Here is a 19,148-nt window from a genome sequence, read left to right as displayed (position 1 = left end):
TTGGCTATTGTAAATAATGCTGCTATGAACATTGAGGTGCAGATATCTTTTTGAAATCGTGTTTTTATTTTCTTTGAATATATACCCAAGTGGAATTGCTGGGTCCTATGGTCACTCTATTTTTAGTTTTTTGAGGAACCTCCATACTGTTTTGTTTTGTTTTTACAGTGGCTGCACCAACTTACATTCCCACGAACAGTGTAAAAGGGTTCCCTTTTCTCCACATCCTTGCCAACGTTTGTTGCTCGTGGTCTTTTTGATGACAGCCATGCTGACAGGTGTGATGTGATATCTTATTGTGGTTTTGACCATCTACCTTTTAGTGCATATAACATACTGGTACAGAAGTACACCTGTGTCCCTCCTTACTAGAATGAAGCTCCTGAAAGGCAGGGATTGTTTCCTGTTCTGTTCATTCCTCTAACCCCAGTGCTTGGAACATAGTTTGCTTATTAATAGATATTTACTGAATGAAGGAAAGAAACATTTTTGTAGTTAGGGCACATGATCAAAAAAATTTATAGAACACACATCCCCAGGGAGTTGGTCGATATAAAAGTGTAACCTGTGGATTATAGTCTGTAAATTGGGGTTATAACACGCAACATGGTATGAGAGTGGGTGAATTGAAGGAGTCCCCTTTGTGAAATGCAATCAAAAAGCAAAGAGAGTCCAGGGGTGTGCTCTCAGTATAGATACTGAAAAAGGAAAAGAGAAATAGTAAGAATTTTTAAATGCTATTTACTTATATCTTGTCTATATTTGCAGTGACTTATACTAACAATAGCAGATATGATAGCCTGGAATATCATTAGCATCAAGTTAGAAAACTAAACATCAAGTCCTCAAAATGACAGGAGAGATTCCTTATACCACAAACCACGTGGTGAAGAAAATGTAGTTGAGAATAAAAATAGCTCTGGGCTTTCAGTCAAAAACAATAATCAGGAAAGATCCCCCTGTGGAGAAATATTCATTTTATTTAAAAATGTTGTACATTTTGTTCTAAAATCAGGAAGTGAAAGTTGATGTCAACATAGACACATTATTTTTAAACTGACATATATCTGTATTCTCATCCTGCACTCGGACCTCAGAAATAGGACCAAATTGTAGATTTCGGGTCTATCATCCAACCACATAGGTCCAGTGACTCAGAATAAGTGACTTCACTTTCTATGAATAGATATATTATATCACACAAGACCAAACATTGCTATGGCACCCTGTTCCACACAACTTACCCCATGATGTGAACCACTGGCACAGGGCTTCTTGGAAGAGTGCACTGACTTGAAACGAACACACCCAAGACATTCAACAACCACAATGGATTCTCCTCTCTTCTAATATCACAAGTAGAGTCAGAAAAGAAACATTTTGCCTCCAGAGGATTAAGAGTGCACTGTTCAGCCCTTTTAGGTCAATATAGAAATTAGGTCTCTCTGTCAATGCTGAGAATTGATGGGACCTTTACAGAGTAATTTTTCAGATGAGTATGTTCACTCCGTATGTTAGTATCTTGTTTGTTTTTGTTTTTTTAACATCAGTATGTTTTCTTCTCACTTGGGTTTTTATTCCCCTGATATATTGAGGACAAGAGACTACCCATGACTCTATGTCCACCTGATGAAACAGAGAAACCTCCCACACAAGGTAAGAACCCCTGGCAAAATCTCTTCCACGTCTCTCTCAGCCCCACAGGGTGTGAGCTTCTCTCCATGGACTTCTCTCCATGTTTTAGGACAGCAGGCCACAGGGTTGGTTAATTCGGATTTTTCAATAAGAACAAAATGTGAAAAGGTTTAAAAGTTATCTGACTGGTACTCACTTTGGAAAGCCATGGAAACACACTGGATTTTACTCCTCACACTTCCATGATTGATAACCTAACTTTATGATTAAAATCGTAACATTGTACACCTGAACATGTACTGATTTGCTTTTGCTAAAGCCAAGATGACCTGAATCTCTATCAACAATAAATAATCCCTGGAACAAAACAAAAAATACAGCATGCAGGGATGATACTGAAGTGGAAAGAGGGCTGACCTGGGTTGGACCAGCATTTCTCAACAGCGGCACTACTGACACTTTGAACTGGATAATTATTTATTTTAGGGGGCTGTCCTGTGCCTTGTCAGATGCTCAGCAGCTTCCCTGGCCTCCACCCACTACAGCATCTCTACACATTGCCAGGCAAAATCACCACAGGCTGAGAACCACTGGGTTAGACAATTCCTGTTCTAACCCTAACCCTGTGTCCCAGCTTCCTTTGAGGACTTGGCTAAGTCACCCAAATCTCTGAGCCCCCTTCATTATCTGCAAATGAACAGATTGAAAGAATTCCTCAGACCCTTTTTAGCCCTGAAAGTCTGCTACTGGCTTATATATGTGATATTCCTATGTATGTCTATTCAGAAAACTCTCTCACGTTATACATTTCTTTTCTCTTAAAGCCTTTGTTCATTGATTTAGGGGGAAGAAAATATCCTAGAAAATGTCCATAATGAACAATCCAGAACACTAGGCAAGTTTTCTGCCTTCAAAGGTATTGGCCTATAACATCAGGAGTCAAACAAATTCCCACAGGGTGTCAGGAGGAAAGTTTAGGCCAGTAACAGAAATGTGGAATACAGTGAGTATTAGGTAACACAATAGGGAGTGGTGCGACTTGTGGCTAACTGGGGAGAACAGCTTTGCCTAAAACACAAAACCCATCTGCTGGCCCTTTATGGCCCTGAATGGTTTTACAACCTCCATTCTGACTCCTCCAGTATCCTCTGCTTTCCCCTCCCCATGAGAGGGTGTGAGAGGATGGTAACAAATAACAGACCAGGAATAGAGTAAAATAAAAGAAGCCAATCGTGAAGTCTGATCTCAATTCCTTCTTTCAGAAACCTTTAGTCCCGTATCTTAAGATTTGCTTTTTCATCATAAAATTCTTATGCTTGTGGGGGTGGGGTGGGGGAGGGGAGGGAGACATCAAAGAAAACTTAAATTTCTTTTTTCTGAAGTAAAGATAGTACGTGTTTAGATGAAAGCCTAGAAGGACTTTAATCCACAAAATATTTTTAACGGCTCAGTGAGTTGAAGAAAAATGTAAACAGTTACAACTTCTAAGATCTTTCACTGTAAGTTGAAGAAAACATCCCCTATGGGTGTCTGAACTCTATAGGGCTTTTTTTTTTTTTTTTTTTTTTCTCTATAGGGCTTTGAAGGCAAGCCTGGCCTGGCCTATTTTCTATGATGTTGCTTGGATACAAAATACAGTGAGAGACTGGGAAATGATGACTTGGCCTCCTATACAGGGAATAAGAAGAGTTCAGTCGGACCACAAGCCAATTTCCTTTAAAGAAGGTGATACTAAACCAAGACCCTTTTTCTTTCATATTACTAATGCTATAAATATGTTAAAATATTGTGGTGTGAAAGTAATGGGGAAACTTTTGCCCTGTGTTTTCATGGAAAAATAAGAGTCTCCCCATGGGCTCTACCCAACACTAAAATGGATGGACCACACCTCAAAAAGAAACTTATGGTGCAAGAATAATAAACAGCAGATGTATTCTGAAATGAAGAAAGAGCCAGCCCTTCTCCTATTCCTTTCAGTGCATGAACGCCCATATAGTTTGTTGTTGGTTCTCTCTGTGACATCAAACTAATTCTAAGCAATGGAAGCAACTACTTGAAAATTAGATATTAGGTTTGGGGGAACTAAAGAGTTTAACTGTAAACTAGTCAACTCAGTCATGCAAGTGTTGGTTAAGAACTTTTGTTTCTTTCTTGTTAAAACAGAGTCTAGTGTGTTTAAAAGAGAAATGGAAAACGTTTTCCCCATAGGCCTGGACGCAAATGTTAACAGTCAAATGTTAACAGTCGCATGCCACTGTGGTGAGTAAGGGCTTTGCTGGCTGAGTTCTTATTCAGGGGAACACACATCTAGCAAGTTGTTCTTCTGTGCAGCAGGGACACAGCCCACGTGGATTACTGGGGGAGGGTTTACTGGAAATTCCCTCATGAAGGAAAGGAAAAATAAGTTGGAGGCTGGAAAGTAAATCACACTTTGCTCTGTTTCTCCCCCCAAGGACTGCAGAACTACCAACTTCCCATCCTCCGAGGGGCAATAACAATCCCCAACAGGGCTGGGGAACAAATGCTTTTCTGAGTGGCTCTCAGGTCTCCTGCAGGACCATGACTCGCTCACCCTTTGAAGCACTGAGCTCTCAGCCAGCTGGGCTTGTCGTCTGCGCCAGGCCCAGAAGGCCAGTGGGGATGCTCAGCTGGGTCCCGTCCCCTCCGCAGACTTCTCCCTCCCCTAGGCCAGTATCAGTGGAGCTCCTCCCTTGGCTCTGAGCCAAAAGGAGAGAGAGCCAAGCCCTGTACCTTGCTTTCTACCAGATAGGGGGAGAGGCAGGGACAGCCATGGCAGTGAATCCTATCACAGGGAACCCAGGAAGGCACCTCCCCGGGTCTCCCATCCACCTCACCTGTGGGGAACCCTCCGAGTCTCCCAACCGGCCCACCCTTGAGCTCTGGATTAGCTCCTAAAACTGTTTCCCAGAATGTGGTTCCCCAGACTTCCCTGCAGCAGAATCAGCAGGGAGGGTACAGATTCCCAGGACGCTGAGTCAGACTTTTTCTTTAGTTAATTCTTATACCCAGGAAGTTTGAGAAACAATGGCCTAGAACAGGTGGAGGGGTGGATGGAGGGCGGGGGTAGGGAAGGCAGCTGGCAAAGCCAGACCCGGGGAACAGGGAACACGTTCAGTTTTCTAAAAGTACATTCAATGTGATGGTACAGGTTCATGTTTGAGAAATGGACACAGTAATCAATTATTTAATAGAACAAAGGAGAAAGCAAAACTCCATCAAAATCTACTCGGCAGGCCTAGTGACCTGCGTCCTCCCGTGGCTTCCCCTCCTTACTCCACACCAGGATTGTCAGAGGACCCTGAGGCCTTTGTCCTGTTCATCACAAGGGAGCAGGGGTTTTAGAAAACCTAGAAACTCCGAGTCCACACAGTGGTTCCCCAACCTAGCAGTGTACAAGCCCCCTGAGGTAGAGGTGTAAAAAACTCCATGCCCAGATTTTGGAATCACTGAACTAGCCTGGAGCCTGTGGCAGTATCTGCAGGATTCAGGGTCAGCCTTTGCTGCAGACGGCATCACTTTAACAGGGGAAGGAGCTGACTGGAAGCCCAGGTCTCTTGCCCAAAGCCCTCCCGAGCGAGGCTACAAGGCCAGGGGTGGGTTAACTAGCCTAATGCCTGGCATGTAGATGTCTAAGAGTTAATTTGATGTCTAAGAGTTAATTTCTTGAATAAATGACTGTAACCTGCTATTTTGCTATTTGCTCCTGACCAATTCTCCTGTTCATTCAGTCCTCAAAGTTCTGGCTCTATGCTTGCCCGTTCTGGACAGCACAACAGAACTCCCAGGCTCCGTCGCTGTCTAATGCCCTCATCCTTTAGACTCAAGGCAGTAGTATTCATTCATTCATTCATCAAGCACTTGGACCTTATAAAGTAAGGGGGACAGCATAACATAGTGACTAAGAACTTGGCGCTAGACAGAGCTGACTGATTCAGACTTATCCTTGTACCACAGATTGTGTAACTTCTCTGAGCCTCAGTGTCCTCATCTGCAAAGTGGGGATAATGACAGCTCCTACCTGACAGTATTGTTGTAAGGATTAAAAGGATGATCTGGTAAGTGCTTAACATCACTTTTCATTATTATTTCAGACACTATTCTGGAAAAAGGAATCCTAAAAACAATATGACTCCAAGTCAGTACTTGCAGGGAAAGCTGGTCTGAACTCATGCACAGCCTAAATCACAGGAAGGCGGGTTTATCTATGCCAAGTGTGGGCAGGTAAGCGTGAATGAACAGATAAGAACCCTTTGTAACTACCCACAGTCATTTCTATACAATCACTGTGCAGAGTTCTTAAAACCAATCCTTTCTCTTACGTACATCAAATAGCTCCCTCCCCACCATCAATGCTATATATACACAGTGAATCTGCCTGGAAAACAATTTTTATTTTCAGGATTAGACCAGAAGTAAACTTCAGCTGTAGCTGAATTCTCATAAAATCCAATTCGTCGAATCTGAATGCATTTTTAAAGCCATAGGTCTCATAAAATGTTTCATTATAAAAGAGACCCCAGAGCAAATCCTTATATGAAAATCCTTTCTAAACCAGCGCACGTGTACGTGCATGCGCGCGCGCACACACACACACACCCTTTACCCTTTTTCTCCCCTTTGCCCCTGCTTCATTCTTCTTCATCATATTTATCACCATCTGATAAACTATATGTGGATTTACTTGTTTATTGTCTGTTGCCTGCACTCAGATGTGAGCCCCATGAAAGGCATGGAGTACCCCCAGCACCTAGAGCAGAGTCTGACAAACAGCAGCCATAAGCAAATATTTGTTGAATGAATAAACTAATTAATACATCACTGAAGATAGTCCAATGACCTTGCAAATGATTTCTAGGTTATGAAGCTTCCTCTCCTAAGAGATGTTCCTCCAAGTACAATTAGGAGATAATTACAGCCCTTATTATGAAATGTCTTTCTCTTTCAGTCTCTCTGGGTGCTTCTCACCAGGGCTGTGATCTCCCCAAACAGCCAGGTTCAGCCTCTCCAGCACTCAGAGCCAACCAGCCCAAACCAGCTTTGATCTTTGCATAGCTTTGCTGCTCTGTTGAAAAAGCAGAACTAAAAAAGAAATCAGAACTGGGAGTTTTGTTCCAAGTACCATCTGCCTCTGGCTTAGACTTTTGCACAGCCGGAGAAGCTACTCCAGGTAGAAAACCTGCTTGAACCCTTCTCACCAACTACACTGGGGAAAAGGAGAGGTCATAGGGACCGCCTCAATTAATCCCACTGCTATGTTTACACATGGCAGTGGCAGAAGTGAGTCTCACCGCTAGGGGAAATAAAAGTATGAAAAGCTTGAACACAAGGTCTTTTGTACACCAGTAAACAAAAATTTCTCATAAGCAATGCCACACCGTCCCATCAAATTAATTTCATTCTAAACCACAGTCTTTCTGTTTTCTCTAAGCAAAAACAAAAAACCCTTGCCCAGGGAGTTACTATATTTCATAACCCAGACTTGTCCTTTTGCTTTTTCTAATTCTACAGTCCCCAGTACCATCCTGTGTGTAAGTGTGTGCGTTAGTTATGCTGTGCTCTCACTTTCACATCCTGGCACTCTGGCCCTCAACACACACACACACACACACACAACACACACAGAGGAAATAAATATTGGAAGGTCTGAGGTTAAACTCTGGATTTACGAGGTTAAATCCACGCGCTTCCAATCAAAGAGCTGGGTGACTTTAAGCAATTTGGTGAACCTCTCTGAGCCACATTTTTCTCAACTCTAAGATGTCAATAAGCCTATCTGACTCAAAGTCATTATAAAGATGAAAACCGATTGTGTGTGGAGCAATTTTAGCACAATTCCTGGCCCATGGTAAGCCCACAATAGATATTAGCTATTATGTTGTTCATCAGGAAATTGAAGTGATCTTTTTCCTTAATTATATTAAATTTGCCCTTATGTCTATCACTTACTGAGGAAGTATTCCAGCCACCATCATGAAGATGAAGAAACTTGCCAAAAGCCACCCAACCAGTAAGTAGCAGGGCCAAAATCCAAACTAATCTTATGATCATGCAGCCAACCACTTACCCACACCACCTCTTATGCAAGAACTCGGGTAAATTTCCTCCTAGGTATATTGTGAGGTCTTCGGTTATCTTCTTACATTACAGCAAAGCAGACAATTTACCTTCAGAGGATGTCTCTAACTTTGCTGTGCATTTGTGTGGGGTATATGTGATGGTTTCAAATACACAAGTACACACACATGGAGGGGAAAAATAAGAGTACTAGGAAGGCAAACTCTTAGACAGTTACAGTCATTTTATATCAGACATTGTACTTTGCATTCCTACATGTTCAATTTGGATCTTTTTTAATACCTTCCACGTCTCTACTTCACTTGCTCAAGCTTTCCTCTGCCTTCCTTAACCTGTGGAATACGATGATAACACCTGTTTCATTGTCCATACCTACTCATAATATCATCTAATAGTGTATCTGTTTAATAATGATGTCTCAGGGGCTTCCCTGGTGGTACAGTGGTTAAGAATCTGCCTGCCAATGCAGAGGACATGGGTTCGAGCCCTGGTCCGGGAAGATCCCACATGCTGCGGAGCAACTAAGCCTGTGTGCTACAACTACGGAGCCTGCTCTCTAGAGCCCGTGTGCCACAACTACTGAGCCCATGTGCCACAACTACTGAAGCCCACGTGCCTAGAGCCTGTGCTCCACAACAAGAGAAGCTACCACAATGAGAAGCCTGCGCACCACAACGAAGAGTAGCCCCCATGCGCCACAACTAGAGAAAGCCCGCACGCATCAACGAAGACCCAAGGCAGCCAAAAATAAAATAAATAAATTTATTAAAAAATAAAATAAAATGATGTATCTTTTTTTCTTCACAATACTGAGGTAAAATCCTTCTGAGTACTCTACCTTATGCTCATGAATTTGAAGGTTTTCCCACTCTGGATGGTGGGAACATTAACTATTCTCAGCCCTCAGGTAGTTTCCTCACTGACCAGTCCTCACCAGAGGAGTCAAGCGGAACCCTCTGCGAATCTCTGGAGCACTCTGCGTGGGTGGTGGGTGGGTGTGTGCACGCGCGCCTAGCTCTAGGCTCCCACCTGCACCTCCCCAACTCTGGGAGACAACCAGGATCTGCCTGTTCTGCAACGCAGCCTGGAAATGCTCTCTAGGCATGAAGCTGGGCACTCAGAGGGCTCAGCTCATTCATTCCCCTCTCTTGGGGATCACTGTCCTGTGCTGCTAGTGTCCAGTATCTGAAACCACTGGGGCATGTATTTCATCTACTTTTTCAGTTGTGTCAGGTGAGAGGGTAAATCTGGTCCCTGTGATATCACCTTAGCATGGGCAGAACACACACACATATACACACACACAAATCTGAAAACTTGTAAAAATCTTTCATTCCTATATTTCCAGGCTCCTGAAGATGCTTCTTCTTTAGGAACTCAAGCAGAGTGACAGCAGGGCCAGGATGCCAAGAGATCAGGGTCCCAGCCTCAACCCCTCTGAGCCTCAAGTCTCATCTCCACTTCTCGAGGTCATTGTGAAGATCACATGAGATATATTCAGAGATATTCTCTGAACTCATCTTGTTCATTGCAGGGAATGAGCTTAAGTGACTTATTACTCAATAGCATAAAATGCCTGCTTAAAACTTTTACCTAAGAAGGAGGTACCAATACTCTGACAATGAGTGGGGAGGTTTTTTGTTTGTTTGTTTGTTTTTTGGCAAAATTAGAAAAAAAATTTTAAGCTAGGGAGTTTCCTGGTGGTCTAGTGGTTGGGATTCGGTGCTTTCACTGCAGTGGCCCAGGTTCAATCCCTGGTTGGAGAACTGAGATCCTCCCACAAGCAGTGCGGCATGGCAAAAAAAAAAAAAAAAAAAAAAAAAAAAAATTAAGCTAAAAGATAATCATTCCACCTATATTTTGGTCCCTATAGGTGGTCAGAGGTTTTCAGTGTAATGGAAAAGAGCACAGGTCTGAATATAAATGCTGACTCTGATACATACCTGCTGTGTGACCCTGAGCAGATGACTAAACCTCTCTGAGAAAAAACTGGGTATCTGTGAGGATTAGGTGGGATAATGCATTCAAAGGGCTCATTAAGGGATGGCCACATTGCCTGTCTGGAAAGGGAACTCTCATTCTTCAGCCACTGGAAAAATCCTTCCACTCTGACATTTCAGCTAAAAATACCACTTCATATTCATCATGTGACCAAGAGGCTCTTCTAGCTCTTCCCTCACCCTCTTTCAGTCCACATGGCTGGTTGGATGACTGTAAAATGAGGAAGAACAGAGTCTGCGCAGAACAGCCCCACCAGCTCGCAGCGCCTAGGGAGGGACGTTGCTGATGCACCAGTACTGTGCGTGTTCAGACTGCCCGGTCCACTCCCTATGGGTGTGGGCACCATGCTCAGGCAAACCCAGGCAGCCTGGTGCTGTTTGCTTACATGCCCTGGGGCTGCAGGCTCTGGAGTGAGGGCCCTATTTACACAGCCAGTCTCCATGGCAACAGCAAAGTTCACAGGCAAGACATTCCTTAAGCCGGTAGACAAATTCTCTGCCCCCACCCTGTGCTTCCAGGTGAGGGAGACGTTCCCACAGAGCAGTGAGCACAGCCTCAAGGCCAAATGTTTAATAGAAAAGCCAAGAAGAAAATACGAGACCAAAATACACAAATATTTTGGAAAAACATACCTAAAACATTGCCCTGCTATCATCCAAGGGCCCCACTGTGTTTTCAATAAGTATTAAAATAAATATATAATGTTCTCCCAGTAGTTTTCCCTACTTCCTAACTGGTTCCTACATCCAAACTCCACACAGAAAGCCCAAGCGATACACTAAAAATGTAAATAAGATCATACTCAGTACCCTTCAGTGAACTTCCATCCTACTAGGAATGAAATCCAAAGCTTGCATCGTGGATCACAAAGCCATGCATGTGTGACTTTGCTGATCTCATCTCCTTCCCCCACCCCAGCCCTCTGGCTTCTTTGATCTTTCTCCAACACCGAGGTATACTCCTGCTTCAGGGCCTTTGCACTTGCTGTTCTCTGTGCCAGGAATATTCTTTCCCCCCAGAAAAGCTGCATGGCTCATTCTTTCACTTTATTTGGGTCTCTGCTCAATTGTCACCTTATCATCACCTCACATAAAACGTTCCCCCACCCTCAGTAACCATCCTCTTATGCTGCTTTAGTTTTCTTCATGTGCTATGACAGTTTCCTCCTTAGATTACAGCACTTCAGAGTACCTGATTTATTACATATTTCTTCATGTATTTGTTTGTTTTGACTCTCTCTCGAGGATGTAACATTCAAGAAAACAACTTTGTTTGAAACATAGATGAGAGCTCCCAGGCCAGCCTGCCAGGCTTTACTGCCATGTTCAAATAGATGAGGCACAAAGTGATGAAGTCTGAACCAGGCTGCTGGCTGTGGCCACAAGTAAGAAGCACATGGCACAAACAGTGGAAAGAAAGAGAAGTAAGATTTGGCAACAGATTGGATAGGATGCAAAAGGGAGAAGATCCACAGAGACCTGAGGTTTTGAGCTCAGTGGTCTGGAGCTGTGCTCTCCACTGTGATGGCCACCTGCCACACGTGGTAAAGGAGCACTTGAAATATGGCTGGTCTGGACAGAGATGTGCTGTTAATGTGAAATACTAAGTCTTTGAAATCCAGTGTGTAAGAAAAAAATGCATGTAAAATGTCTCAGTGATTCTTAAAATATTGATTAACATAGTATATTATCATTTCTATGTGTAAATAAAACATATTATTAAAATTCATTTCATCCATTTCTTTTTGTTTTATAATATGGCTACTAGAAAAATTTTAATTACATGTGCAGCCTGCACTATATTTCTTTCAGAGAGGGCTGGTCTAGAATATAAACAGTGGTACCACTTGCAGAAAGAGGAGGAAAGAAAAGAACTATTATTAGTAACAGATAGGAGGCTACAGTGAGGCTTAATCACCCACTTCCCCAGACCTTTGAAATCTGATAAATAAAACTGCCCTCTGGAAGTTGGGGTGGGGGATAGAAAATCATATAATTGCTTCAAAGCTGAGAAGTACAGCATAACCTTAAAAAGCTAGAATGGTTTTTCGATCCAAGAGAGTAGGGCCAGAATCTACCAGAATGTATTTATATAGCTTAAGAAAAAAATGCATCAGTCACAAGGGGCATTGGTCAGCAATGAAACATGGAAGAAAGGATCTCATGAAAGGTGACATGGGCAGTAGCTATCAAAGCCTGTGCAGGCTCTTAGTCGGATGCCATTAAGCAGAAGACCCCAATGACTAAGATGACCATCTAATTTACTGTCCAAATCAAGCCACTGTTGACAGCAAAAGTGACATCATAAATCATTGTTCTGGGACAACAAACTAGGACTACCCAAAGCAAATCAGAGCATATGGCCACCCTACCTCAACTAATTCATTCTAATTTACTGATCTCATTGCAGCCTTCTGATCATACCAAATGTACCTGAGACTAAGACATACATTTTAAAATAAATTCACATTACTAAAACGTGGGATGCTTTTTACAACTGACGTGGGCATTTAAATATCAGCTTCTTCACCACCCCCCCACCACCTGCCCCAAACATGTTACTAACTTAATAGTACATCTTACAGTCAATGATATCTTACAATCAAAGATAGAGTAATTTGGCTTCCCATGTGAAATGACATGAAAGAAAACAGACATTTCTCCAAAGAAGACTTACAGATGGCCAAAAAGCACATGAAAGATGTTCAACATCACTAATTATTAGTGATTAGTGATTATTAGATAAATGCAAGTTAAAACTACAATGAGGTATCACCTCATACCAGTCTGAATGGGCAATCATCAAAGAGTCTACAAACAATAAATGCTGGAGAGGGTGTGGAGAAAAGGGAACCCTCCTACACTGTTGGTGGGAATGTACAATAAATTGGTGCAGCCACTGTGGAAAACAGTATGGAGGTTCCTCAGAAAACTAAAAATAGAGCTACCGTATGATCCAGCAATCCCAGTCTTAGGCATATATCCAGAGAAAACCATAATTTGAAAAGATACATACACCCCAATGTTCACTGCAGCACAATTTACAAGAGTCAAGATATGGAAGCAACCTAAATGGCCATCAACAGAGGAGTGGATAAAGGAGATGTGGTACATATACACAATGGAATATTACTCAGCCATGAAAAAGAACAAAATAATGCCATTTGCAGCAACATCGATGCACCTAGAGATTATCATACTAAATGAAGTTAAGTCAGACAGAGAAAGACAAATATATGATATCACTTCTATGTGGCATCTAAAAAAATAATACAAATTAACTTATTCACAAAACAGAAACAGACTCACAGACTTAATAGAAAACTTATGGTTACCAAAGGGGAAAGGGGGTGGGGAGGGATAAATTAGGAGGTTGGGATTAACATATACACACTACTATATATAAAATAATCAACAAGGACCTACTGTATAGCACAGGGAACTCTACTCAGTACTCTGTAATAACCTATATGTGAAAAGACTCTGAAAAAGAATAGATACATGTATATGTATAACTAAATCACTTTGCTGTACACCTGAACCTAACACAAAACTATAAATCAACTATACTCCAATATAAAATAAAATTTTTTTTAAATTCATTTTTAAAAAAATTCATTAATCAGAGAGTAGGAATGCCCTCCCCAACCAGGCAATTTATTTCCATTGGAAAATAACAAGTATTATGGTTTTAAGAATTGTTCTCTTGTGAGTTTAGTTAGTTTGAATTGATAACCTAAGACTGCGTTCCAAGTCTATGGCCAAAGTCTAGATCAAGGACTGGGGTGAATTTACTATGGTCATTCTGTCCCATGGGAACCTCACCTTTACCCAGGGGACAACTCTGTGTGCCACCATTGGGCACCACCGTGACTCTTCCCCATCTGAAACTGGCAGGGGCAGTAAGAGTAGGAATCTGGTTTGGATCTGTTGGGTCTAAAAAACCAGCGAGACGTTAAAATGGAAGCAGGGCTGGAAAGAGAACTTGATTGAGACATACATGGGTTATACATAATCAGAAGGAGAAATGATTTTGTTTGTGTCCAATAAAGCTACAGTTCGGATAAATCATCAGTGCCTATACATAGTTAACAAAGAAACTGCAGGAGCATAAAAAGTTTTCACTGTTAAGTGCCAAATTGGCTAGACTAGTGGTGGCTTAGTGTTTGCAACCTCTTATGATTACAGCAGTCATTGGGAAAGAGCAATTTATTGATTAGCCACATCTGATATTGGCTCATAAGGGGTGGAGGAGGGCACAGAAGTAAAGCACAATTATATTGGAAATAGTATAATATGTTATTAAAGATATGTTCCTTCAACAAAATAAACAATAGTAAGACAATATGTAAAATGAGGAAAACAATTGAAATCAACTTACTTATTTTGTCCAATTGTCTCAAAATCTTTCACAACAATCCCAAGGGACGATGAAAAGTCCAGTGGTATACCCCTCAAGTTGAACTCCAAAATCTGTCCACAGGTAGATTATGAAAACAAAGAGGCTGTTAAAAGGATTCGGGAATATAATAAGATGCACTGATACTAAATATCAGGTCATCTCCACCAATAACAATCTTTTGAAGTACTCAGTTCTATAGTTAGACAAAAGTGATCAAATTCTGAACCTGGAGGCTGCTGAGGCTCATGGGAAAGCAAACCAGACTCCTAGCTTCCCGTTTTCTAGACTCTGTGGCTTTGGACAAGTCACCAAATCCATCTCATAGGCAGAGAACTAGACTTAATGCCTACCACAACTGTAGCACAAATAGAATAAAATATGTATGTGAAAATGCTTTCTTCAATGGTTATTTTTAAATTGCTTTTCTTAATCATATTATTATCAAAGAAAGTGGTAAATAATCTAAGAAAACATTTTCTGAAATGCATCAGCCCCTTATTTTAAGTCCCACCATGGTCAGTGCTGTAGTCAGCTGAGTCTCTCATATTAAGGCAGTAAATTGCTTTCTAATGGCAAATGTTTAAAAAAAAAAACATTTTTTTTTTTTTTTTTTTTTTTTTTTGCGGGCCTCTCACTGCTGTGGCCTCTCCCATTGCGGAGCACAGGCTCCGGACGCGCAGGCTCAGCGGCCATGGCTCACGGGCCCAGCCGCTCAGCGGCATGTGGGATCCTCCCGGACCGGGGCACGAACCCGCGTCCCCTGCATCAGGCAGGCGGACTCTCAACCACTGCGCCACCAGGGAAGCCCAAAAAAAAAACATTTTAACTTAGTACCAATGATGTCTTTGATTATGTAATAAATTAAATAAAGCAGTGCATGATGGTGATCTGATGCTCCTTGTAATGGGTTTGGAATGGATGGAGGAGGAGTCTCACAGCTCATATTAGAACATACCCACCAATCCAAATGGGTTTGGGGTTGGCATTTCATTTAGGTTTGGTTTCAGTTATAAAGCTGCAATTGCGAAGTTTACTTGATAAATACATATGCACTATGAGAAAAAAAAAGTGCATTGGAAACAAAATGGGGTAAGATGGATGATGCCCTGGGCAAAACACGCCTACTCATGTGACCATACACCTCTCTGCCATCGGCCACATGGATCGAGCTCAAATATAAAGAAGCGTGTTGGGACTTCCCTGGTGACAGGGAAGTGGTTAAGAATCCGCCTGCCAATGCAGGGGACACGGGTTCGAACCCTGGTCCGGGAAGATCCCACATGCCGCGGAGCAACTAAGCCCGTGCACAACTACTGAGCCTGCGCTCTAGAGCCCGAGAGCCACAACTACTGAGCCCACATGCCTGCAGCCCGTGCTCCACGGCAAGAGAAGCCTGCGCACCGCAAGGACGAGTAAGCACCCCCCGCCACAATTAGAGAAATCCCACATGCAGCAACGAAGACCCAACACAACCAAGAATAAATAAATAAACTAATTAATTTAAAAAATAAAGAGTCATGTTATCACTAAATGCACATACATGTACTTTTTATTTATTTTAGTCTTGGAGGTCTGTTTGAGGTGCTAGGAACACACAGTTTCCACAGGGACCAACCAGACAGGCCTCTGGCTCTCATGGAGCTGGCAGTCCAGCTGGCTGTGCTCTGGGTTCCAGTGAAATTGCAGAGAAGTGGAATTCTCTCTCAACCTGCGTGAAACCAGCAGGGCATTTCAGATAGGCATTGAGAAGCTTTTAGTCTTGGCCTCATCCAATGAGAACGAGTAGTCTTTATTTTATAGGGATACTGAAACTGGTTGGGAGGGGGAGGGGAGAAGGGATTTGCAGTCGGTGGAAGGAAGCTGTCACAGCCTGGTGACTTAGCAAAATAACAAAGACATTTATCACTGCACTTATCCAGAATGGTCTGGCCTGGTTTTTGGAAAAACAATGGGGCAGATGATCAACTTTTCAAAAATTAGTCAGCGTAGGAAAATCCTACTCAGTGGAAAGAATTAAAAATTTCACATATCTGTAAATCTATTAAACACTGAAACAATTTATAAAATAGATATAAAGTCAGTAGTGGGGGGGAGGTCTATAAATTATATCAATTCAATACAATATTACATAGTCAATAAAAATATCTTTGGGCTTCCCTGGTGGCGCAGTGGCTGAGAATCCGTCTGCCGATGCAGGGGACGCGGGTTCGTGCCCCGGTCCGGGAAGATCCCACATGCCGCGGAGCGGCTGGGCCCGTGAGCCATGGCCTCTGAGCCTGCGCATCCAGAGCCTGTGCTCCGCAACGGGAGAGGCCACAGCGGTGAGAGGCCCGCGTACCGCAAAAAAAAAAAAAAAAATTTGAATGGAATTATAGGGGTATATGTTCAGGATATAATAGGAAAAAATAGGATAGGAAACTGTATTCACTGTATGATACTAACTGGCTAATTCTAAGACATCCTATTTTATTAAATGTATTCATTCAATAAATTTTTGTTGATACCTCCGAGATGTTAACAGTAGTCGCTTCTGGATAGTAGGACCAAAAGAAATGTTTTTAAGCTAATCTGAAGTTTTCAAAATTTCTACATTAAGTATATATTACTTTTATCAAAATAAAAAACAATAAATGACACTCTTCCAGACACACAAAGTATCATGTCATACCATCTCTATTAGTCACATGCAGATATGTTTTTAATTACAGAGCTTTCCCTCTGGGACTCCAGAGGTGATCTAATCCCACCCCTCACTCTACAGATGTGCCCCAATTTGCAGCATAACTGGACAAGTTCACACAGCAAGCTGTGTGAACAGCACACAGCTGTTCACACAGCATGGCTGCACCAGGCTAGAACACCACCCTCCTTAACCCATCCAGGCTCTACTTGCCACACCACTACTGCACAGGAGATGTCACTGTGCAGTAGTGTCCTTAAGCTGCTCTGCTGTCTCTGTGGCCACAGAGGGAGGTGGAGGGGGTAGGGGTGAAATGCAGAGATTCTCCTTCCAAATGGAAGGGTTAACCTCTGACCAAAGATGGGACGATCAGAGGTAGCTTATCCAGTGAAACAAAATTGAAAAATAACGAAGTCACCTCATTCCACACTGGGTTGAGTTCATTATCGACTTTCTTTGTTTTCTTTTTCTCATCTGAAAATTAAAAGTAAGAGATATCAGTCAATTAGAAACATTTACAGAGCCTGTACCATTCATCTGTTCATTCAAAGAACCTTTCCCTGAGGGCAAACGGTATGCCTACATCTTACCTTCATCTGACTAGGATGAGGGCTACCTGAATCAGTTTTCCAAACTGAACAGCATTTTTGGCCTAAAAACATTTTTCCCATCCCCAGACTGACAAGGAGCTGAGGGATGGGAGACTCAAAATCACAGAAATGCTGTGATCCATTGTTTCTCCCTCAGCAAATCCTGCAGACCAAAGTCACCCAGGGCCTGTGCATCTCCCCAGCTCATTGCAGAAAGAAGCCAACGAAGGTAACCTTTGACCCACAGGTTACCATTTTATAAATGAGGATACTGAGACTCAGAGGAGTTAAAGAATGTGTCTGACCTCATATGCAGCAGTGGTGCCCTGATATAAACCTGGAATTTCAGCTCTGAAGCCCATGCTGCCTTTGCATGTGATAAGACCCCAACACAGCTTAAAGATTATGCTGGCTTCCCTCTCACAGCCCTAATACAAGGTAATTCGTAGATGAACACTTTCTAGGACCAGCAGAGAATTGGGCATTTCCTTTACTCCTGGCTCATTGTTTCTGAAGACACAAGGTCTTCTTTCTCTGCATCTGAGACTGGACAGTACACCTACCCAGATGAGTAAATGTTTATCCAGCTAGTGCTTAAAGCTTCCTTGGAGCAAAGTCCAAAGAGCAGGGGATTCTACTGAGTCCCTGAGTCCCCAGACACTTAACAAAATAAAAGCTGAGTTTTAGTACAAAAGGCTTTGTAAACCTTAGCTCACCTGTTTTCAGGGGGAAAAAAAGTTTTTCTTCCTGTGTGTCTCTTCTACTATCACACAGAACACTCACAACATTCTGACACCAGATGTATTGGATGGGGCAAGTTCCCCCAACCAAGCAATTTTCTGCAACATCAGCTGGGTGTTCTACAATTTAACTCAATCCTGACACTGTCTACCTGGAGTTAGCATCAGATCCCAGGGGTTAAGGGCTCAGCCCCACAAGACTGCCCCTACCCCCAGACACCAACAGCAAGTCCAGGTTGTCACCTGGGCTTCTAACCAATTAGCAATAAATCTGAGCTTCCTATGACCCCATCCTTGGGTTCAATTAACTCGCTAGAGCAGCTCACAGAACTCAGGAAAACAGTTACTTACATTTACCAGTTTATTATAGGATTGATAAATGATATAGACAAATAGCCAGTTGAAGAGATACATGGGGTGAGGTCTAAGAGGGTTCCAAGCACAGGAGCTTCTGTCATGATGGAGTTGGGGGTGCGTTGCCCTCCTGGTACATGGATGTGTTCACCCACCTGGAAGGTCTCTGAACCCTATATTTCTGGGATTTTTATGGACGCTTCATCACATAGGCATGATTAATTATTAACTCCATTTCCAGCCCTTCTCCTCACTCTAGAGAAGTGGAGCTGGGGCTGAAAATCCCCAGCTTCTAATCATGGCTTTGCCTTTCTGGTGAACAGCCCCCATCCAGGAGCCCACCCAGAGTGGCTTCATTGAACAAAAGATACTCCTAAGTACTCTTATCCCTTAGGAAGTTACAAGGGCTTTAGGAGCTCTGTGCCAGGAAAAATGAGGGAGGGTGTGGGATTGGGGGGAAGACACAGACCAACATATATTTCTTCTATTATCTCACATCACCTAATCTCCTTCAAACCCTAGGAGGTATGTATAATTATTTTCATCCCCCTTTCACAGCTAAGGAAACTGAGAAGTCAAATAACGAATTCAAAGTCACCGAGTTAGTAAGTGGGGCAGAGCTAGGTTTTGGACCCAGGCAGTCTCACGTTG

General features: G+C 42.5%; 1 protein-coding gene across 2 annotated transcripts in view; it reads right to left on the bottom strand.

Moving 5' to 3' along the window:
• The window catches only part of MYOF (myoferlin), a 157,871-nt gene that overhangs the window by 121,482 nt on the left and 17,241 nt on the right, over positions 1–19,148 (bottom strand). For both annotated transcript variants that reach the window (XM_059055428.2, XM_059055429.2), the window contains exons 2-3: positions 17,232–17,287; positions 14,113–14,204 (exon numbers count right to left, since the gene is read on the bottom strand). In XM_059055428.2, coding sequence (XP_058911411.1) covers positions 14,113–14,204; positions 17,232–17,287 — 148 coding nt within the window. The remainder of the gene's footprint in view (positions 1–14,112; positions 14,205–17,231; positions 17,288–19,148) is intronic.

This window comes from Kogia breviceps, chromosome 2 (genome assembly GCF_026419965.1).
Source record: "Kogia breviceps isolate mKogBre1 chromosome 2, mKogBre1 haplotype 1, whole genome shotgun sequence".
Classification (NCBI taxonomy): domain Eukaryota; kingdom Metazoa; phylum Chordata; class Mammalia; order Artiodactyla; family Physeteridae; genus Kogia; species Kogia breviceps.
The sequence above is the reverse complement of the archived record's forward strand: the minus strand, read 5'-3'. Positions and strand labels throughout refer to the sequence as shown.